Below are 22,258 nucleotides of genomic sequence, written 5' to 3' on the forward strand. Positions count from 1 at the left end.
CAGTGAATGAAGAGAAAAAAGATAGATAATTATTATTAGTATCCAGGTATATATCATTGGGTGCTTATGACAATTGTTCTTGCAACAGAACAACCCCGTACTTGAACCTGCTTTTTTTTTTTTTTTTTTTTTTTAAAGTATAGTTTTGGAATTATGCAATTTGTAAAAGCAGTGTTTTCGCATGCATTTCAATGTATCCTTTGTACTGTGCAAATACATTTTTTTAATTATATTTTGTAAAACAACCCTACGTATTATGCCTTCAGATTTAAAACAAAAATAAATCATATTTGACCTGAGTTTGATTTTTTTTTTTTTTTTTTTTTAATTAATTTCAATCCATATATTAAGCAATATTACAAAAAAAGAAATATTCTCTCCAAATGTGATACTTCTATTGGTTGTTGGGATCTTTTATAGCAGTTTAAATTCATAACTTTCACAGCTGCATCCGGATATGGTACACTGACAGGTATATTTACTGTTTGCAAACTAGAATACAATTGAAAAAATACTTCTAGTTTCCAATATGTTGGAAAATGTTTTCAAATACAACTGATGGTTGTCATCTTTAGAACTGCTGGTGAAAATATCACATCTGCAGTATATATGTAAATCTTCTACAGTGCATGATTGTGCAGCTTTCACTGAGCCACAAAGAGGAGCCTATTGAATAGCCTTCCTTTGGCAGTCCACAGTGCAGCTCTTTCACATACTTTCACTCTGTGGATCAGTGAGGCACAAGAGTCCATATGTGTTCAAGTGAAACGAAACTGACCCTGCGTCAGGTACAGTGTTCACTGCAGTGATACATAGAGCTTATCGATTTCAGCTTTGAAGACTTTGGTTAGCTCTGCTCTCTTTGCCTTCAGAGTTGGGGTCAGTAGTCCATTTTCAATGGTAAACTGTTCTGGGTGGAGGTGTATGTTCTTAATCTTAAAAGGAGAAAGGAGAACGATCTTGGTGTCAAAGGCAGTTACAGTAAAATGGACTGATAGAAATATTCTAGATGACGAACTAAATGATGTCAGATCCATTGAGCAATATTTTATACAGGTACTAAAATCTTACTTTTGTCATCACAATTAAACTAAGGAGGCAAATCGATCACACATCTGTTGCTGACATTGTACTGTGTTATGCATTTTGCCTGAATCCATTTTATTGTGGACGGATAATTCACAAAGGAATAAACAATAATAATTTGATCAATAATACATATTTGAAGAAAACTGAACACAAAAGTCTGTAATCTTGTGTTCAGTATAACACACCCATCCTCTTAGCAGTTCTTAACATAGTAAAATGCAGTTTTGAAAATGGATACAAAGCATAGATCCTTACAGTACCTGCTCAAAAGACTGAAGCCCAGACTCTCTTCCCAGCTTCAACATATCTTCTTGGATCGCTTTCTTAATGTCCTGTGCAGAAAATACAAACATAAAAACAACAGAATTCTTTTTGCTAAAGTGCTTTGCCAGAAAATATGTATGCAGCCTTTTATTCAAAGCACAACATTGTATTCTTCAGCTTGTACTCATTTATTTTGAGGCACACTAACTTGTATATACTCTATAGTCTGATGTTTTAAATGTCCAGTTTTTCATCTTCTTCCACGTTGCCGAATGTGTTTCTCAATAAATGCAACTTTTTTATAATTTTATACAGGATAAGCGAGTCTTCAAATGTCGAATATTCAGCTCTCCAGGATAAAGTGCAGTGTACTATACATGCAGCTGTTTAATCTTTATGGGGTAAAACACAATTACTTGCATTGAAACTTACTTTATTCTTACAGAGGTCTTCAAAAGATCCTTTAATTCCTTTTTTGGCAGCAAAATCTGGAAGCACCTCTGGATCAGGTACGACAATACCCACCAAGCAAGACTGGAAAAGAACATTATTGTTAATACCATATGGAGGTCAGCCTGCAGTAAAACATAGATTTACTTGTACTTGTGTTTACTGCTGGAACTAAATGCTATTAGTATATCAAAAGGCATTGCTAACCACCTAACTATCTATTTTATTAACGCAGATGCAGTCGAATACCAAGGAGCAGGAATATGAATCAAAACAGCTACGTTCATTCTAAAATGAAATAATCTCTCGTAACAAAGTGGAAAAATATTTATTCTGGCGAGAGGCATGGAGGATCAAAACCTTATCTGGGGTTGTAGTAAATATCAACTGTTCTGTTTTTTAAACAAAATCAATATGGGTTTTTGAATGTGTTTCTAGCACATATCCACATTTCAGGCAACATTAGGCCATATTAAGTTTTATGACCAGACTGTTGTATATATGACAACACTTGATGGTAAAATGCATTGGATATTCCAGAGGTGTTATTAGAAAACTCTCAATCAGAATATACATTTATGAAAAATGGATTTACATACATTTTGAAATCACAATGACTTGCGTTCTCTAAAACCAACAGATTTGTTGTGTGGATGTAAAATAATAATTTTATTAACATTGTCTTGGAACTGTACTGTTTTATGAATGTGGTATTACTTATCCCAAAATACCCCCAGAGACAGGAAAACCAAAATGCTACAAAAAGATAAGGAACATGTTTAATGCCTTGGTTATTTACAGTAGCTAGTAAATGTAATTAAATAGAGACACGATAACTGGATACATACTGTTGATGTAAACGTGCTGCTACTTGAAAACAAGATTATAGATTATTTAATTGATCTAAAAATACATGTTTAAATGATTATTTTTATAGAGCAATTATTGTTTCACAAATAAACAAGTATCAGAAGTGTTAAAGTAACAAGCCCTTCTTTGGTATTGGCTTACATTATAAATGACTAGTACAGCTGTGGCTTACCTTCAAGCTGTCTCCATGCACAAACACTTGAGCTACAGGGCCACTTCTCACATACACGTTCTCAATCTTTTCAGGAGCAATGTATTCTCCTTGTGCCAATTTGAAGATGTTCTTCTTTCTGTCAATAATCTTAAGAGCTCCACTCTAAAAAGAATTTTGTGTGTGTACCACACACACCACCCACATATAGATATATATAATATATATATATATATATATATATATATATTATATCTATATATATATATATATAACCTATACATTAATCTATGGAATACCATGTCATAGTCTATAAAGTAATGGTGACTATTCTTTGTATGCTAAGACCTAACCCACAATACAGGACATGAAAATTGTATTTGGAGAAAGCCACATAAAATATTTACTTTGGGGGTTTTAAAATAAAATCCTCATTAAGTCGGCAAGCAAACCTTAATATCTGTTATGCAGCTCTGTGCAGGCTAAGGCAAGTCTTCCCTGGCAGATACCTGTTAATTAAGTGAACAAGGCCTCAGCAGAATGCTTTTCCAATAGGCTCAATAGGAAATGATACCGGTAAATGTATTAACAATGCCCTAATCAACCTCGCGGGCATTGCATAAGGGATATTAATACTATCCATATGACATTTCTACAATATACAGAAAAGGTAGGTTAAGGATTATTATAAATAAGTGTGAAATGGGTCATAGATTGATGTGTACAGTTCTTATATATTATAAATTCAATAGAAAAGGTGCTGTGAATTGAACATTAGTTAGATGGACTACAGAGAAAATGTCCATGAATTTGGTAAAGGAGACAAACAAGGGACTTACCGGCAGCCACCTTCCAATATCACCTGTGTGCAACCATCCGGTCTCATCAAGAGCTTCCGCTGTTTTCTCTGGGTCTTTCAGATATCCCTTGAATACATTTTTGCCTTTTATACACACCTAAGAAAATAAATGAGAGATACCTTAAAGCCTTTATCCCTTTTACAGCATCTTCACATTGTTAAAATGTAGCTTTCCGTTTCCTGATTGCAATGTGCCTGTTTGTTTTGTTATAAACATCGATATGCTTCTTGCTGAGCAAGTTCTCCATAAATGTGTAATGTTCGGTTTCACGGGAGAAACGGTCACAGTGCTTAAGGTGTATTGTGAGAACGGGCAGATGCACTTTACCGATGTTTTTAGGGTTATCTTTCTGATAAATGTATTGTTTTCTTTAAAATGAGATGGTCTAGCTCTCTTACCTCTCCTTCGCCATTAGAAGCAAAATAGTTCATTTCTTCAACATCAGCCAGTTTTACTATGTTGCATGTAATTGGTGGTCCAACATGGCCTATATATATAAAGAATAAAAAAAATGTCTCATTTGGAATGGATACACTACAACATAATGACTTAGTAAATTAAAAAGTTTGCTGTATAGAGTGACTGAGACTGTTTGAGGGAACAGTTCAGTGGAAAGAGACTGCTATTTCAGTGCCAAACTTGAGAACAGGGGAGAATGAATGCCCTGTAGATGAAACGGCAAGGTCTTTGAAAAAAATCAATATTTTTGTTGATTGTTTTCTCAAAAGCTCGCCACTGTTTTGCAGGTGGTGAAGTGCTTTACCAAGTCCCTACAGTGCAATTGCACTCTCACATTGCAGCATGTGATACCCTGAAGCGCACATATACACAAATAGGATGACAAGGAAACCATAATGACAGCAATTCATGCTGTGACTCTACCTGATGTCCAGTCCCCAGGCATGGAAAAGGTGCACCCAGCTGTGCACTCAGTCTGTCCATAGGCCTCAAAAATCTGAAAGGGCAAAATAATACATTTGTTCTTAAAGGAGTGACAGCCAATGTCTTATTAGCTTTGTCTCACTTGACTGTGCTGAGAATATTTAGGTTCTTAAGCAAACATTATAATTACAATTCAACAGAAATTCCTGGTCCTTTACAAGCATTGGGTCCATCATTTATTTGCAGGATTTATAAATATTCTGTTATTAGGTGTGCTGTGCACGAATCTTCTGCATTGTGGTGAAGATGCTCGCTTGCAGTCCACGGGGTCAACGGTTTGCACCTAGCCTCCGCCTGGTTACATATTTTACATAAATGTTCATATATATATATATATATATATATATATATATATATATATATATATATACACACACACACACACACACACACTCACACACTCATAAATTACCGGACATCCAAGGGCTGCTCTGAGAAAGTTAAGAACAGTTGGAGAGATCGGAGCTGCCCCAGTGACCATCACACGAACACGTCCACCCATGGTTCCCTTTAGAGAGAACAGGACTGTTAAAACTTTTTAACTGGAGGGGAGAAACATGAAAAATAAAATCCAAGCAATAAGGAAAAGGAAATAAGGAAATTGAATCCATTAATTGCTTGATTTCTTGATTTCCTGTTTACTCAAAATGCTTTCTCTAATAACACATTCTGGGTGAGAGTCGACTTGACAGAATCTCAATGATGAGATATCACATGTCATATGCTGAATGAGCTGTATTATAGTGGCACATTGTCACTCCACTTTATCATACCTGGACTTTATGGAATATAAGCTTGTCCCAAATGCTGTCATTTCTGCTGATTCCCTGTTTAACCTCAGAGAATTTTCTATTTACAGCAAAGTTCAGTAACCATTTTTTAAATGGTGTCTGGGCTTCACTTTGAACCTAAGAGAAAAAAGACAAATGAATGTTAAAATTGAAAAAAGAACAAATTAACTTTAAGAGTGGACAAAAAAAACAAACATTAAAAGCAATCCCCAGCCATTCAATTGTAGCCCAATTGATTGGCCGTCTTAAGACTGGTGAAATGCACCTTGTCATAGACCCTGTTGAGCAGGCGCGGCACCACTGGGAAAACTGTAGGCCGCAGGGCTTTCATGTCATCGGGCAGCAGTCGGATATCCCCCTGGAAGAACCCCACCCTGGCCCCACTGTTGTACATTACAGTCTGTAGAGAGGAAACATAAACCATTAATACATCAGTCAAGATATACACAGACAATACATCATTTAAATACTCGTGAGCTTAATGCTAATATTGGCAAGGCATACAGTCATTTAATAAAATATTTTGGAGTTCCTCTATGGATATTAAAACCCACCCAAAATAAAATGTAATATATATATATATATATATAGACAGAGAGAGAGCGAGAGAGACATTTTTAAGTAGCTGGTGGATCTGTGAAGGATAGCCTCCCTTCCCTTGCAGTAAGCAATTAATGTAGCCAGTGGCACTGATTCCTGACTACAGTGGGTCAGACCTCACATCTGTGTTCTGTAAGCTATATGAAAGTAAGGTTAGACTGCAGCTCAGGGAGTGGGAATGCCCAGTGCTGAGATATTAAGGCAAGCATAGCACATACTCTGGGTTAATCATGTACAATATTAGAGATACACAGCTGTGGCCCTGAACAGAATCAGTTTTCAATTAACAACATAGCTAATTGAGAGTGCAATTATATCGCTGCTTAAATCAGAAAAATCTGAAAAAAATGTAATACTTAATTAAAAAGACAAAAAAAAAAAAAAAAAAAACACTCTTGTTATCTTTTTTCTGGCTTCATGGTCTGAAAAAGATTCTACATCTGTCTTACAAGGCAGATGGATACTGCAGAAAAAAAAAAAAAAAACTACAGAAATAACACATAATGCATGAAAACTGAACTAAGCCCATGTGGTTGAAATACCACACTTTACAGTCTGGAATCTTGTGTTCTATGTGTACCACAAGACCCAGGCAGGCCATTCTGTGCAATTTACATCATCACCTTCCTCAGTCTTACCTGAACAACCCTCTCAAACATGTGTGCAAGGGGTAGGAATGAGATAGAGATGTCTTCAGGCACCGGGCCAAAGGTGCTCTGTGAGGAAAACACATTGGGATTCAGTTGCAAAGGATACATATTATTATTATTATTATTATTATTATTATTATTATTTACAAACATGAATGCTGCCCTTGTGCTGCTATTGCCACTTTGTACAGAGCCATTTCATTGTAATTGCAGTGCTATTGCAGTCCTATTGAAGTTCTTTTGGTAAGAGCAGTTGTGCTTTGATAGTGTGTCCTATGAAAAGGCTCTGGCATGAGGTTGTGTTTTGATCATGTGTCCTGTGAAAAGGCTCTGGAGTGAGGGTGCGTTTTGATTGTGTGTCCTGTGAAAAGGCTCTGGAGTGAGGGTGTGTTTTGATCGTGTGTCCTGTGAAAAGGCTCTGGAGTGAGGGTGTGTTTTGATCATGTGTCCTATGAAAAGGCTCTGGAGTGAGGGTACGTTTTGATCGTGTGTCCTGTGAAAAGGCTCTGGAGTGAGGGTGCGTTTTGATCGTGTGTCCTGTGAAAAGGCTCTGGAGTGAGGGTGTGTTTTGATCGTGTGTCCTGTGAAAAGGCTCTGGAGTGAGAGTGTGTTTTGATCGTGTGTCCTGTGAAAAGGCTCTGGAGTGAGAGTGCGTTTTGATCGTGTGTCCTGTGAAAAGGCTCTGGAGTGAGGGTGCGTTTTGATCGTGTGTCCTGTGAAAAGGCTCTGGAGTGAGGGTGCGTTTTGATCGTGTGTCCTGTGAAAAGGCTCTGGAGTGAGGGTGCGTTTTGATCGTGTGTCCTGTGAAAAGGCTCTGGAGTGAGGGTGTGTTTTGATCGTGTGTCCTGTGAAAAGGCTCTGGAGTGAGGGTGTGTTTTGATCGTGTGTCCTGTGAAAAGGCTCTGGAGTGAGGGTGTGTTTTGATCGTGTGTCCTGTGAAAAGGCTCTGGAGTGAGGGTGTGTTTTGATCGTGTGTCCTGTGAAAAGGCTCTGGAGTGAGAGTGTGTTTTGATCGTGTGTCCTGTGAAAAGGCTCTGGAGTGAGGGTGTGTTTTGATCGTGTGTCCTGTGAAAAGGCTCTGGAGTGAGAGTGTGTTTTGATCGTGTGTCCTGTGAAAAGGCTCTGGAGGGTGTATTTTGTTATACTGCTTTGCATGCACCAGTGCAGGCCTGAGCTAGTAAAAGTGTGAGTAACTATAGAGTTGCTGTATCAACACTCGTACAACATATTTCAAAATACAATTCACCCAGAAGAGTTCAGTATTGTTAGGAGACTTACTGAGCCTTTACAATATTTGAATTGGTTAATCCTTGATCTATCTTACTGAGCCTTTACAATATTTGAATTGGTTATTCCTTGTTTTGTTAAATAAATATATACAGGCTTGTAGCTGTTCACATAAGGATAGCCTGTCATGGAGACATTTTCAGCTAATTTCCACTTTCTGTCTTAACAAACAAAAAAAAGCTAACCAGGATGTCAATGCTATTGAAACTTAAAAAAAAAACCTTGATCTGAACCAACCTCAAAGCTTTTAATAAAAGCAGCAGCATCTGCTATTACATTTTCATGGGTCAACATCGCTCCTTTAGGATCACCTAACAAGAGATCAGATATAATGATTAGATCAAATGTATGTTGCACATCTTTTTTAGGCACCAGAAGCTATATTATTGCTTAAGACATTGCAACATCTGTTTCTGTGAACTTTATTTTGTTTGTTTTTTACAAAATCCACTAACAATTACTCAATTTGTTTAGTCATTAGCTGCAAGATCTGTGATACTTCAGAAGCAGAGTGCAGACCCTTCTTTAAAAGAGCCTAGTGATGCCAATGCAATGAAATTCCAGACGATCTGTGATACTTCAGAAGCAGAGTGCAGACCCTTCTTTAAAAGAGCCTAGTGATGCCAATGCAATGAAATTCCAGACGATCTGCGATACTTCAGAAGCAGAGTGCAGACCCTTCTTTAAAAGAGCCTAGTGATGCCAATGCAATGAAATTCCAGACGATCTGTGATACTTCAGAAGCAGAGTGCAGACCCTTCTTTAAAAGAGCCTAGTGATGCCAATGCAATGAAATTCCAGACAAGCTGGGATTCAAACCAGGTAATAACAATGTCCCCACCTGTGGTGCCACTTGTGAAGCACACAACACTGAGATCCTCTGGTTGAGGTGGCTGTGGAGATAAAACATTGCTGTTAGAAATTTAACCGCTCCTGCAACAGCTTACTGCTTATTAAATGTACAATTCGTTGGGCATGATCGAGGGCTGCGTGGAGTAAGGGACCTTGGGAATTAATGGAAGATATGTGCTTATAACTTAAACAGTAAGGAGATTCCCCTTGACTCACAGAGCAGAACTAATATTTCCCCCAAGGCTATCTAGATGAGAGAAATGGGAGGTGTCAGTGATAGATACATTTGGACAGGGGTCCCCCTTGACTCGCGGAGAACCTTCCTCGAGGAGGACGAAGCCAGGGTGGCTGGTTTTCTAAGGCTGGGAAGTGAGCTTCACTCACCCCCAAGAGGGAGACTGTTGCAGAGGAAGGCGCAGTTGCAAGGTGGAGTAGCCAGATAGCAGAGAATGCTTAGTGGGGGAGAGCAGGATGGTGGAAAACAGAAAATGCAAGACAGAGAGCAACTCAAGCTTGGGGTTTAAATAGGGGATTAGCAGGTGTTATTGGTAGGAAGGAAGTAGGGAGAGGAGCCCTCATTCATGCCCCCTGAAAAACACAGAAGTTTACAGGAATGCAACTCTGAAGCCTCCCATTACTTACAATTGGTTTTCTCAAGTTTTCTTTGCCCAAAACCTAAAACACACAACAACAATTATAAGATACAGTAATATTCAGTAAACTTGCTTAAAAAAGGAAACTTTCCCTATGCCAAGTGTCTTTATATTGTAAATGTAAAAAGGAGTGAACCTTGGGGATGTCATTAGAGACAGTATTATGCTGCTGCTCACATGTTGATGCCAAAGCAACACACTGGAAGATTGCTTATTGTTATCATACTGTACTTTCAAATTACAGCTCAGGTCAAAAGGGTTTGCTACAGAAGACGACCTTAAGCAAATCCATTTGAGAGTTACTGACATTACCAAAATACTATACTACCAGTACCCCTGTGTCTTTAGAGTATACAACAGTGTGCAGTGTACCATTTATAATACAGGACTATAAAAAAAAAACACCCAAGTAAAGAAACCATTGCAGTGCACTTATTCATATGTGAATGAACTATTATTATGGTCCATATCCAGTGTTTGTAAACTTGAAGGATGAATGGTCTCAGTCTGATGATAACTGAATCCAATGACGATCCACTCTATTGTGTCCCTGACTCTTCTTCTGTATACTGGCAGGAGATATGATGTACAGTGTGTTCCTGCCTCCAGAAAATACATATGTAACTCAGTCGCTTGGTTTTACCTCAGCTTCCTGCAGAGACAGGATTTCAACTCCACAATTTGCCCCCCTTTCCTTGAGCTCAGTGTTGAATGGGTCCATGAGGATGATGGTGTTGAGGACTGGCGTCAGGCTTTTCTCACAGTTACTCAGAAGAACATGGGCCCTGTCGGGTCTGTCACATATAACTGTTGATAAATCAGCTGAAAAAAAATAAAAATAAAATACAAATACAATTTTAAAAATCCTCCTAACTCACTTGCTAAAATAATATTTCAAATTCAATGCAATAACAAAGTAGGTAGAAGACCCATACAATAAGATATAGTGTGTGTTTTGTGTTTTACCTTTATTAATTATAAATACGAGAGCTTCAGGTCCTAGTGTGTCATACAGTGGAACAACCACCATGGAGAAGGTATAACAGGCGTACTCTGCAATAATCCACTGCAGAATGAAAAACAGCATTAATTCCTAATCACCATCTGCTTACTGTTGGCATGGTAGTTAAGAACTGACTGCAACTATACATCATAAAGGTCTTGTGAGTAAGTTGCTTAAAGAGCTGCATAGAATACAATGATATGGAGAGTTTCTTCAAGAAAAAAATAATTAAATAAAACAATAATAATGCTTAAAGAGTACGTAGTTTCAAATCTAATTTGAATTTCTTTTTCTTATTTATTTACTATTTCATATTATTCACAATCATTCAGAGTGGCTCTTGGTTCTGGTGTTCCCTATATTGTATTATTATCATTTCCTCTAAATCTTCCATTAACTGCATGGCTCAGAGCTTGCTTTGGGTTTGTCTGGGGTGTTCTTAGTGCTGCCACCAAAAAGCCTTCCATAGAAATCATGTGCATTTCAGCGCTGCCAGCCCCCACTATTCTATATGTACTGTGTGTACATAGGCAGAGAAAGTAGGGGGGCGATTACATGGTCACACGATTCAAACAGAACAAGGAAGGCTTTTCATTCCAGACATAGGCATCTCCAGGTAGGCTCAGAGCTGGGTAAAAGGGATGTCTACATTTTAAAAAGGTAATGCCCCAGTATTGAAGCAACGGACCCCAGAACATAACCACACAGAATTACTGCAAACACCATATAATAGTAAGGAATATATATATATAATTTAATTTTTTAAAAAAGCAATTCAAATGAAATGTGAAGCTGCTTTTTCTTTTCAATAGTCTTAAATAACAGCAGGTGCAGTGCATATCTTTTTAAGATTTGAAACCTGTGTTAAAACCCATGTGAATATAAATATGATCTTTCAGTTCTTTATTTGGTACTTTACCTCAGGCCTGTTCTGAGCAAATATGCCAACAAGTTGTTCAGGAGACGCTTTCAGTCCTCTGTGTATCAGCGCAGAGCCCAGGTATTCAGCTCTGTCAGACACCTGCTCATTGCACAGCAAAACATTATGTCAAGTGAAACCTTCACAGGACTATGGGATGCATCCTTCTCTTGTGCAAGTCTAAAGGGAGTTACCTGTTTGTATGACAGCCACTGGTAAGGCTGGTTTGGTTTTCTGTAGCCTAAACAAGGTCCATCCCCTAAAATATATAAATAAATAAACTGGTGTTTCAAAGTTCGTGAAAATATCAAGGGTACGTTTCCTTGCTTTTTCTTTTTCAATATCAGGAAACTATGCTTTTTCAAAACGATTATTACCAGACACTTGTAGTCCCCTCTGGAAACCATCATATAAGGTCCTGGCATCATCATAATAATATGACATGAGTGTATCATTCCTAAGCAGAGCACTTCTTCTTGCACCATCCTGATTGTGAACAGAAAGAAACATGAAATAAGAGTAATGCAAATTCCAACATTCACTTGCAACTTTATACTAGCTTTTCCAAGTTCATTTTTCAACACTTTGTTTTTTTCATCATGATTTAAATAGTCGTCAACCAATTGCCAAATAAGCACTCTTCAGGATCTATGACCACCTCCTTAATAAGGTGCATTTAAAGATTATGTAGGTAATAAATTATATAGCTAATAGAGTTAATGTTATAACAGAATAGGTACATTTATCACTTAGCATATGCTAAATATGGCATTAAGGATTTGATATTGTAAAGTTATGGAGTACACAGGATCATAAGAAAAACAAAAACTTTATATACTGCACTTCTTCAGTACCTTGGTTCCCACTGTCTGCTTATTAAGGTCTACTGGAGGTATGATAGGCTTGGGTCGGGTTATCAGCCAGCACAGGACACCAGCCCCAAATGTGAAGAGCCCAATAATGGCAGGAGTGGGGAGCGGGGAAAATAAAAACTGCAGAATACAGTTCATCGTAACAATTTGAATCCAAACCTGAAAAAAAAACAAAAGTGAATTGAGTGTACCTGATCTTCAAATCACCATGCAGATAGAAATAAAAGCGTTTTACTTGTTTGTCAACACATTCTGGCTCAATCTATCTCTTTATAACCTCATAGAACATACACAACTCGGCACAAATCCAAATACAGTAATATTATTAATTCACAAATCATTTTTACAAGTTACTGATACTACCCCAAATATAATATATTGCAGTATATGTCAAATAAATAGAAATCTATTTAAAATACATGGTAATATATTGTAATCTCTTTCATTTATGTTCCTAAATACATCACTGTATATGCAATAATTTTTTTAATATATTCTCATTTTCAGAAAACATTCTATTATATATATTATATATATATAATATATATATATATATATATATATATATATATATATATAAATATATTTTCAGTGCATTCCTACAAGAATACAATATATATATATTTTATAAATATATTTTGGATTTCATCAAACTATACTGCAATACATTTAAAAAAGGCTACGTAGCAATTTGTATGTCTCCTTTCCTGAAGAGGAGTAACACTTTATATTATCATATACAAGTCACTATTGTCTTGACCCAAAACAATCTAAATGACATTTCCTCACAGTACAAGGAATCAGGGACCTAATTAGCAAATGGCCGGAGCAGGGCATGCTGGGACTGAGTGACTGGACTTTCTATCGGCTCCGAAGGACAGATGGACTGTTCTGTCTGCTCCTCTTTTCGGATGTTAACCCTTGGGTTATTGTTTCCCATTGTGTGTACCAGCGTCCGGTCCTGTCTGTGGTAAGTTGGATGTGTTACAGTATAGTGTATAGTGGTGTGCCCCCCCCCGTCCTTCCTCCTCCTGTCCTTCCCCTTCACTTCAGCTGAATGGGTTGGATGAATAAAACTTTATTTAACTATAAAGTTGAATCTGACATCAATTCTGGGTTGAATGGATGTATAGCAGTAATACTGCGATATGTTAGAAAACATTATAATATAAATAATGTGTTGTAAAAAATACGTGGAAGCATACTTTGAAATATGTTCCCTTATATTTAATTTTATGGACATGTTACATATTTAAATATATATATTTTTTACATATAGTTCAAAGTATATGGAAGCATACTTAAAAATATGTTCCTTTATATTTCATTTGTGAAAATCACGGAAATGTTTTTTAAAATTCACGGCAGTGTCACGGGTAAAGTATCGTATTTCGCGGAATGTGCACGGAAATATAAAATAAATTATGTGCAGATTTTTTTTTTTTTTTTAAACTGCAAATATCCAGAAAAATGTTTCTGACATCAAAATTAACATCAACTTTATTCAACAGCTTGTGAAACGGTGTTGTAATTAACAGCCTGTAGGTAAAGTGTATCTGCAAGGACAGCGTTCAGTTCCAGTACATCAGGTGCATGTTCGCCATTTAGGGCTTGCAAAACAAATACTATGTGTAACCCATACTGATCTTGGGCATCAGTCGACTCGTCAGTGAGCACTGACAAGCAACCAGACTGTTTACCAATTCCATAACCTCCTGCTTGTGATACCCGGCAACTTTAGGTAAGTATTCAGGTGTCAGCTGGGCCGATGAAGGAATCGCTCCACCGTTTGCTACACTCTGTCTAAAGAATTTCTGTAACTTTTGGTTGTCCAGTTTTTCAAAAGGGATATTTGCGCAAACAAACGCGTCTGTCAGGTCAAAATTTAATAAGTGGACTTTTGGAACATGGAAATGTTTCTTTGCAAGTAAAGCAGTGGTAGTACGCTCTGGATTTCCGCCTTTCTCTTTCAGTGAATACAGACGAGTTTCGGTAGTGATCTGCAGTAATGTTGCACAGTGGCACTGGAACCATTTTTAAAGTGGGGGTGCTGAAAGGGATTGAAGAAAACTGTAACCCCTGTATATGATGGAAGCCTAGCAAAGCCAGGGGGTGCTGCCGCACCCCCAGCACCCCTAGTTCCAGCGCCCTTGACGTTGCAGGACGTACAGAAGAGCTTACCTCCATCGCTGTATAAAACTCCTGCTGGATACTGCTTTACGTGATCTGCTGCAGACACGTTTTTAGCCTTTTACATCCACGTTTTTGTTTACAGTGTGTGGTATTTTAATTTCCCGCTTAGATTGCATATAGTGACATGACAATCACTGCACAGCACCTTGTGCATGGCAAATGTTACATGTAGGCACACAGCAGAGCTGTACAGTTCAATTCAATTATTAAATTATTTTTATTTCTTATGAATATTGTAAAAATTGCGGTATTGAGCTAATTTCACTATTTCCGATCAGCCCATGAAATCGCGATTTTCACAGGGCCCTATCATGCTATATATTGGGATATATTTTAAAATATATGTTAATCTATGTCTAAAATATATTTAAATCTATACAATTATATTTTTTACCATGTATTTCAATATATTTTTGCAGCCGTTTTTAAATATTTCAATATATGTTTTGACATATATTTGTGTGTATTTTTTTTTTCTGTATGGGACTATCTATATATTTTGCCATACAAACATTTATAAACCCAACAGGACAAGTTAGGTTACTTGAGCAAATTCTCCTTAAAGTTATAAATCGCAAAAGAGAAAACAAACAACCAGGATTTCCCAATGCACTAACATGACATTCAAAATGACAAAAGAAAGATTCAACTGCCACACAGTGCATACATTTCCAGCACAGTGCAGTATAGCTCAGTGTCTTGCTGGTTTTATGATTTCACTTCCCTTTTCACTTTTTTAAAGTTTTTTTTTTTTTTTTTTGTCTTCTCTGCTTGTGCAATAAAGTTGTATGCAATTGTTTATGGCCCAGAACAAATGCTGCAGCATGATTCAGAAGGTCATCAACTCTCACCCACAAAACGCATTTGAGGCAGGATGAAATGGCATGTACAGTGGTTAACTTTGGGCACGCCTCGACCTAAATGAATTGAGTAAATCTGTACAGTTTGTGTTGAATGCAGTTGCTCGTCTTTTCTATCTTGGAAACGAGATTGTGATGTTTGCATGTTGCATGTATCCCTTCTTTATAAAACAAATGGTTTTTTTTTTCCATTATTCAAATTGTTTTCCTGTTCACAATACCTCCATTGTGAGGAAATTAGTTAAGTGTATATCTGCAGGCAGTGGGTGCAGAGCAAAAATACAGCAAATGTGCTAGAGCTAGCACTACTGTATTCTTCTGTCATGGCAAAAACAAAGTAATGTATATTTGAGTATACTGTAGTGTAAAAGTGGCATATACAAGAGTGGGACAGTAATTCTTAAAGACCTATAGTAAATCGGTTGATAAATCCCTAGTGTGGTAAAAGTATAGTGACGTGTAGGCAAAGCCACCCTACTGCAGTAGACTTTCTGAAGGGTCTAACTGCCCAGGAGCAGTCAAGTTCAAAGTTCAAAGACTTGCCCCATGGAAATGCACTTCAATTGGAACCCCTGCAATCCAGAAGTTGAAACAGTAGCCACTATTGTCACAAACAGCAGGCTTTGCTTTGCAAATTCTAACAGACTAACGGACCTTCTTTTCACATGCTATAGTGCCAAAAGTTACATGCAGTAGTACCAGCTGTATTATTTGTGTAAAATGTTTTAGAAGGCTTGATGAATTGCAGAATGATGTACTTATTTTCTACCAAAAGAATGATTCTTATTTAAACAATTACATACATACACACTGTACATACTGTGGCAGAGTAGGAACAGGAAAGGTGCAGTCTTTCAGGTTCAGGACTACATCCCCCAGAATACTATGGGAGTGAGCCAGCATGAATTACACCCGGCTCGAATTTAATTAGAAACACCATAGCAGGTCAAAATGTTTGGGCTGGGTCTGTGTTCAGGCTAAGGCCTAAGAGGAGACCTGTGGAGACCCTTAAAGAAAGGTGTGTGTGTAATACTTGTGAAGTATTAGTTAGGGTGACTGGTAAGCAGCTCAGCTGTTCAGTTGAGCTGTTAGGATTTGGGAAAAGTTTAGTAAGCACTTCTTGATGGAGTTTTTTTGTTTTTTTTTGTGCAAATAAATAAAAATACCAGCACCACCCTGTTTACACCATATCTATTTGTTGTGAGAGTACTTCATTTGTACTAGAAGACAGAGATAAAGGTCCCGGAAAGAATACCCCACTTTCTTACAGTACATACGTCTAGATCTAAATTAGGACAAATAAACTAAATTAGTTTAAAGGTTATTTAACTGCATAGTATCTACCTGTAAGTACAACCTCATTACTGCAATATCTGCATTGTAATTACAATTCAAATACCCAGACTGTAGTAGCATTTACATCAGCACTATACAGTTCTTTGTTCAAATGTATTGCACTTTCTCATTAAATGCTGTCAAAATGTTACAAAGAATGATTAGCAGTAGGCCTCTTTCAGGAAACTTTCTCTCAGTAATGCAGGGGTCACTCTTACATACTGTATTGTATTTAATTGTGTCTTTATACAGTGTGTGCTCCTGTCTGACAACAGCATGGGCAAACACATGCTCTGCAAATTACAGAGTTAAAAAACAAACAAACTGTTGCAAATGCAGCAAAGTCTTAAAGCATTCTAGTAAGTTCCTGACAGATAGGAAAGTGTTTGCATACCCTTGATAACTTCTTTGATTACGAGCCTCTCTCTGTTTTCTGCTGCTATTCGGAGCACTGCGTGCTGGGCTGGTGCATACCTCCTTCACACAGTATCTCCACACCTGAAATGCGTTGCTAGACAGACACACCACAGCTTTCATACAATCCCAGGAAACCTTTGAACCGTGACTAGCGCTAGTTTCAAAGGTAACACCTCCTCAGTTAATGTAAATAATGGGCCTGGTTCCAGTCCAATAGTCTAAAAGATATATAATGTGGCATTGCATTGTGCAAATACAATGTTGCTTTCAATTGCTATTTGGTAAGAGTATAGATCTAAAGAATGTTTTATTAGTTAGCTAATGATTAACCATTAACAATGTAACTGAGTTAAGAAAATCTTTCCGTCAGACATACAGTACTGTATGCACCGTTAATGGATCTACATGCAATAAAATAAGGACTGTACAGTATTACCAGGGAATAAGCTTTCTAGTCAAGGTTGTAAAAGACTTACCTTAAGCCTAATAACCTTTGCCCTTATGTCATCCAGACTTTGAACAATGATGCTTTATCCAACTTGCTTCCAATCAGAAATTATACAAACAAATCAGAAACCAGCTGCACTATTATTTATTCTTTCTCTTTTTTGCAGAATTACTTTCCCAAGAAACAGAGAGCAGAAGTAAACAGAACAAGTACTTGGAGTAAGTCCCACATGCATTTGAAAGTATCAAAACAGCTCCTAGGCACCCACAATGAATGAATGGGAAAACGACATGTTCTATGTGTTGAACCTAGAACGTCGTCTTATATTTGACAGAGTGAAAGTAAACACGTTCAGATAAACCAAGAGGATATTTGCACTGATAGCCTCAAAGAAAGACACTGCCCTCTCTATGCAAACAAACAAGTGCTCTAAAACAATGCCTGAAGTCTAAGTGCATCTCTAACTATAGCGTTGTCAGTTACAAAGGCCACTTCAAAGACAGCTCAGGTCATCTGTAATTACATGTGTTTCTGTGTGCAGTGCATAGAAATAAACCCTGGGGGAATAAACCCACCTAAAAGTAGACAATTAGATTTAACTGGTGAAAATTCAGTTTTGAAAAAAAAATCTATTAAAACATCTGAAAAATTATCTTGTGCCCAGTGCAAAACTGCCTTACATGAAACAGGGGAGCAGTACAGGGTAGAATTTGTATTATTATTAACATCGATGCAAAATTGAAAAAACTGAATTGGGCCAAAAGTCAAACGCAAATAATGAGACATCAGTATCAAAGTGTATCGACTGAGGAAGTGCAGCTGAATGGGGGAGTGTTACAATTGGAATAAAATGACATTTTTATAAGGGAATGATTATAACAGCCCACAACTACAGAAATTATAGGCTATAAGTCAGGCTAATGGTTAATTAAGTATTTTATATAAGTTAGGTAACTAATAACTCCTACCTTAGAGTAAACATTTCCTGAGAAACCAAATAAAATGTGTGAATCAGTGGATGGTTTTACTAGTTCTGATTAGTGTGCAGTATATGTAAACCCCTTCAGTAATGTGAATGACTTGAGAAAAGCACAAACAGTTCTCTGACTTGTTTAGGACGTGCCGTATTGCTTCGGTGTTTCACTATTGCAAGGTGTTAATCACTGATTCATTAAACATGCCAAGATGTGTTGGGGCAGGTTAAAGGAAACACAGCACAATAAACACCTGAACAGAGCCAAACCTGAAGCAAAGCGGTAACTGCTTTAATCAGACCATTAACCAACAGGACGAAATGTCAAGCTCGCTCTATTTAGAAAATCGGATTCCCCCGGATATCCATGCTGATGTTTGTCTTGCACTGACATACAATGACGGACAAGGATGGCACTTCTAGTGCCCTGTATCTAATCAAAAAAAAAAAATAATAATAATAATCTTAAAATGCAATGTCAGCTGAGCGTTCTCCTTGCTCAGAACACACTAACTACAAATGAAAAGTCAGACTTACCTGTGAAACACACCTCCTGTCTTTAGTTTACTCAGCTTTGACGTACTCCAGTTTAACAGAACATCTACAGCACTCCTCAATGAATGCCTTTTAAACAAATCATGACTGTGTTCTCTATCTCTCTGAGCTGCTATCAGTCAACATGCATCATCTATATTGAGCAATGCTTTATTTCCCAGCAGTGGTTTAGAGTCATTGGATAGCAGACTTTTTTTTTTTTTTTAAATGTATGAAGTGCTGTGCAAATTCATAGTGGCCTGTGTAATTCATACCTAAGGACATTCTAATCATATATGGCAGGGTTAAGGCCCCACTCCTACCAAAACCATGTGCCAAATGCAGCCAGGTTCTAATTGGTTGATTGCCAATTAGCCCTGGCCACACCATACAGGCCCTTTCTCCTGCTGTTCCTTCGTTTTGAGAAAGGAATGACAGCCACAGGTTCTGCTCTTTGTCCTATCACCATGATAGCAAAGCTTGGGTGTGTTGTCTCTTTGGATTGGTATTTTGTCTAACTGTTTTGTTTGTATAATTAATCGTTAAACAAAAGTATGCAGCAAATGACTAAAAACTGCAATCTCTTGTCTCCTGCCTCTTCTATTCCCACTGCTGGCCTTAATCAAGGTTACACTACCACACTATAGTACAGTATGTAGAAATTGTATAGATTTCACGGTTCTCCTTGCAACCTAGTACTTTCAGGTTATGCAATTTCCACCTTTGACTTCTCCTTTTTTGTCAGAAGAGCATACTTTGTTGAATCAAACCCAAGTGAACTTTAATAATCATCTAACCAATTGACTGGTTAGTTATCAGGGAAAATATACATTTTGAATCCTATTCTGATAAAGGTCAATACAGTTTTGTTGATTAAACATCTTCTTGACAAAAATGACCAAAGACCAGCACAGTGTTGCAACATTTACAATCTTTTATTGACAACAGGCTATAATTTTATTTTACATTCTGGCTTATTGTGTGGCAGGCTGCCAAGATAGGCTAATTAAAGACATTTTAAGGCAATACGTGCTACAGTCAATTAAATATCATATGTTTCTGGTGAATCTTAGCTATTGGGAGAATATTGTGTTCTTACCTCTTATTAGCATTTTTACAGAACCCATTTTATATTAAATATCATTTGTTTCTTGTTTTTTAATTTGAGAGATACAAAACATTTCAAGTACAACACTGTAAATCAGAACAGATCAAAAGTTCCCATGGTATTGAATCACTTCCTGTGTGGTAGGTCACATGGCCTGATCACAGCTAAAGCACTGGCTTGAAATTGAACTACAGCACAAGAAGTGAGTTGCTACCTGAAAGTAGCAGGTTTTACTCCTTTACACAATATGGGATTAAAGACAGGACTAAATGCAACAGGACTACTCTGTTCACCCTGTTAATTGTTGTACTCTGCATTGTGCTTCGTTTTCTTTTAAAGACGATGACAAGAAGACATGCATTTTCAATATTGCCTTTGTTTTTTATTCTGCATTGAGAATGAAATGAAAAAAAAATTGCATTTCAATCTGGGTTACTGCATCTTCATCCACCTTCCTCCAAGGCTTCACAAGACAGGCAAGAAAAAAATGGCGTTTCAGTACTATTTATTACATTTGGACTATACCAAAATAAGTCACTGTCATTGTTCCACTGTTTTTTTTTTTTTTTATCAAACAGACTACTCATACAGCTCTATAATAATTAGAAAACTCCAGCTAGAAAACGTTTATTATTATTATTACTACTGTGTGTAATGCAATTCACAATATTTATATCACCCATTACTAGTGTAATGGTAGAGTCCACTACTTTCTGAAGCCTTGCCAGGAAACAATTGTCTGAGTTTTAAAGCGGCAGCAACAGCCTATTGGTAATCTAGTGAAACCACTATACTACTGTTACATAAACTTTTGAAAATATGCCCAGCTGTGAAGAACATAAAGCATGCTTTTTGATTGAATTCTTCTGAATACTATTTCTATAGGTTTTATCTGACTGATGAACCAGATAGGCTCCATTAAAATATGAACTGCAATAATCAGCAATGTTATGCCTGATGGAAAATGCACTTTGCTTTGATTGCCACACATTTCCAGAGCCCTTGGGCTTTGTACTCTCTGATTGTATTCAGTCTGTTATCTCCCGGCTGCTTGCTGACCAGGTGACTTCTAAAGTGAAGCACTTTTCTGAGAAGCTGTGCAAACGGCTACAAATGAGAGATTTATATTTCATATATATATATATATATATATATGGATTCAATATTTGGTGCTCTTAATTTAGAAGCATGCAAACTTTGCAGCATTACAATTAAAACAAATGTAACACTAGCATTCAACTAATACAGTGACAAATGTTTCATCTAGAAGTCTACTTCTATAACACTGCAGAATAGGTAAAACATTGCTTTGTATATCAGTGTAATTTAAAATCAGTTCATACATTAGATTACACTTTGTGCTTAAATTAATGTATCTATCAATGTATGATCACTATCCTACAGTACACACCCTCAACAACATCCAAATGTTGCATCAATACACATCGTATGTATGCCTGTATATATGTATGTATCTGCCCAAGTACTGTTTTATCTAGAATATTAGACTTTTTATCATAATGCCATATTCCCGATTTTTTAGAAAAACATATAACAATTATTTAACAGATAATTGTAACACATCCATTCCAACATATTGAAGGATATTTTCAATTATTGCAGCTATCATAACAACAACAACAACAACAACAACAACACAGAAACAGACTACTTTTATTTCATTTTAATGATAATTTCAGCCCAAAGGACAGTGCTAGCCAGTTAGCTTAAAGAACCATTTTGGTTAAAGTGATGTTTTATTTATTTTATTTCTAGAGAAGACAACCAAATCTTAAAAATCTGTCACCAAACACATTGCAAAGCTTCAATTGCATAATCAAGTAAATTCTGCTTTAAAGCCAATTAAATGGTTGAAAAGAGGTGATTTTAATAAGGCCATGGGAGTTAAGGATATGCTGTTAATTAAAGCTTGTTCATTAGCAAACGGACGAAGCGGCTCTTGAGAATTAATCATCGCACCTTGCATGTGTCAGTATATATAGGGGCATGCACCTTCTTCAGCACATCAGAAGTTCTTGAGCAGGTGCAGAAGAGCATCACCGCCCAGAAAATGATGTTCAGAACAATATTTCAGAATCTGGCCGGGTTTTATGCTAATGGTCACCACTTTCCTAGC

The 22,258-nt window shown here is 37.0% G+C and overlaps 2 protein-coding genes across 6 annotated transcripts in view; one reads left to right on the forward strand and one right to left on the reverse strand.

The window, feature by feature from the left end:
• Positions 1-279, forward strand: part of LOC121325726 (palmitoyltransferase ZDHHC6-like) — a 9,436-nt gene extending 9,157 nt beyond the window's left edge. For both annotated transcript variants that reach the window (XM_041268621.1, XM_041268620.1), the window contains exon 11: positions 1-279. This exon is cut by the window's left edge and continues 75 nt beyond it. In XM_041268621.1, the coding sequence (XP_041124555.1) occupies positions 1-29 (29 nt within the window). In that variant the 3' untranslated portion in view covers positions 30-279.
• acsl5 (acyl-CoA synthetase long chain family member 5) overlaps positions 1-19,151 on the reverse strand; it is a 19,227-nt gene extending 76 nt beyond the window's left edge. Inside the window, exons 1-22 of one of the 4 annotated variants that reach the window (XM_041268617.1) lie at positions 19,017-19,151; positions 17,036-17,139; positions 12,236-12,412; positions 11,759-11,867; positions 11,576-11,640; positions 11,382-11,483; positions 10,426-10,525; positions 10,103-10,281; positions 9,449-9,481; positions 8,796-8,847; positions 8,192-8,265; positions 6,656-6,733; positions 5,683-5,817; positions 5,400-5,534; positions 5,039-5,134; positions 4,567-4,639; positions 4,083-4,171; positions 3,664-3,780; positions 2,846-2,989; positions 1,786-1,887; positions 1,350-1,421; positions 310-935 (exon numbers count right to left, since the gene is read on the reverse strand). In XM_041268617.1, the coding sequence (XP_041124551.1) occupies positions 798-935; positions 1,350-1,421; positions 1,786-1,887; positions 2,846-2,989; positions 3,664-3,780; positions 4,083-4,171; positions 4,567-4,639; positions 5,039-5,134; positions 5,400-5,534; positions 5,683-5,817; positions 6,656-6,733; positions 8,192-8,265; positions 8,796-8,847; positions 9,449-9,481; positions 10,103-10,281; positions 10,426-10,525; positions 11,382-11,483; positions 11,576-11,640; positions 11,759-11,867; positions 12,236-12,391 (2,049 nt within the window). In that variant the 5' untranslated portion in view covers positions 12,392-12,412; positions 17,036-17,139; positions 19,017-19,151 and the 3' untranslated portion in view covers positions 310-797. Of the gene's footprint in view, positions 1-307; positions 936-1,349; positions 1,422-1,785; positions 1,888-2,845; positions 2,990-3,663; positions 3,781-4,082; positions 4,172-4,566; positions 4,640-5,038; positions 5,135-5,399; positions 5,535-5,682; positions 5,818-6,655; positions 6,734-8,191; positions 8,266-8,795; positions 8,848-9,448; positions 9,482-10,102; positions 10,282-10,425; positions 10,526-11,381; positions 11,484-11,575; positions 11,714-11,758; positions 11,868-12,235; positions 12,413-17,035; positions 17,140-19,016 lie in introns of those variants that run through there. The other 3 variants (XM_041268618.1, XM_041268616.1, XM_041268619.1) reach the window with 3 other exon arrangements.
• Positions 19,152-22,258: the final 3,107 nt, after the last annotated feature.

Source organism: Polyodon spathula, chromosome 13, assembly GCF_017654505.1.
Source record: "Polyodon spathula isolate WHYD16114869_AA chromosome 13, ASM1765450v1, whole genome shotgun sequence".
Classification (NCBI taxonomy): Eukaryota; Metazoa; Chordata; class Actinopteri; order Acipenseriformes; family Polyodontidae; genus Polyodon; species Polyodon spathula.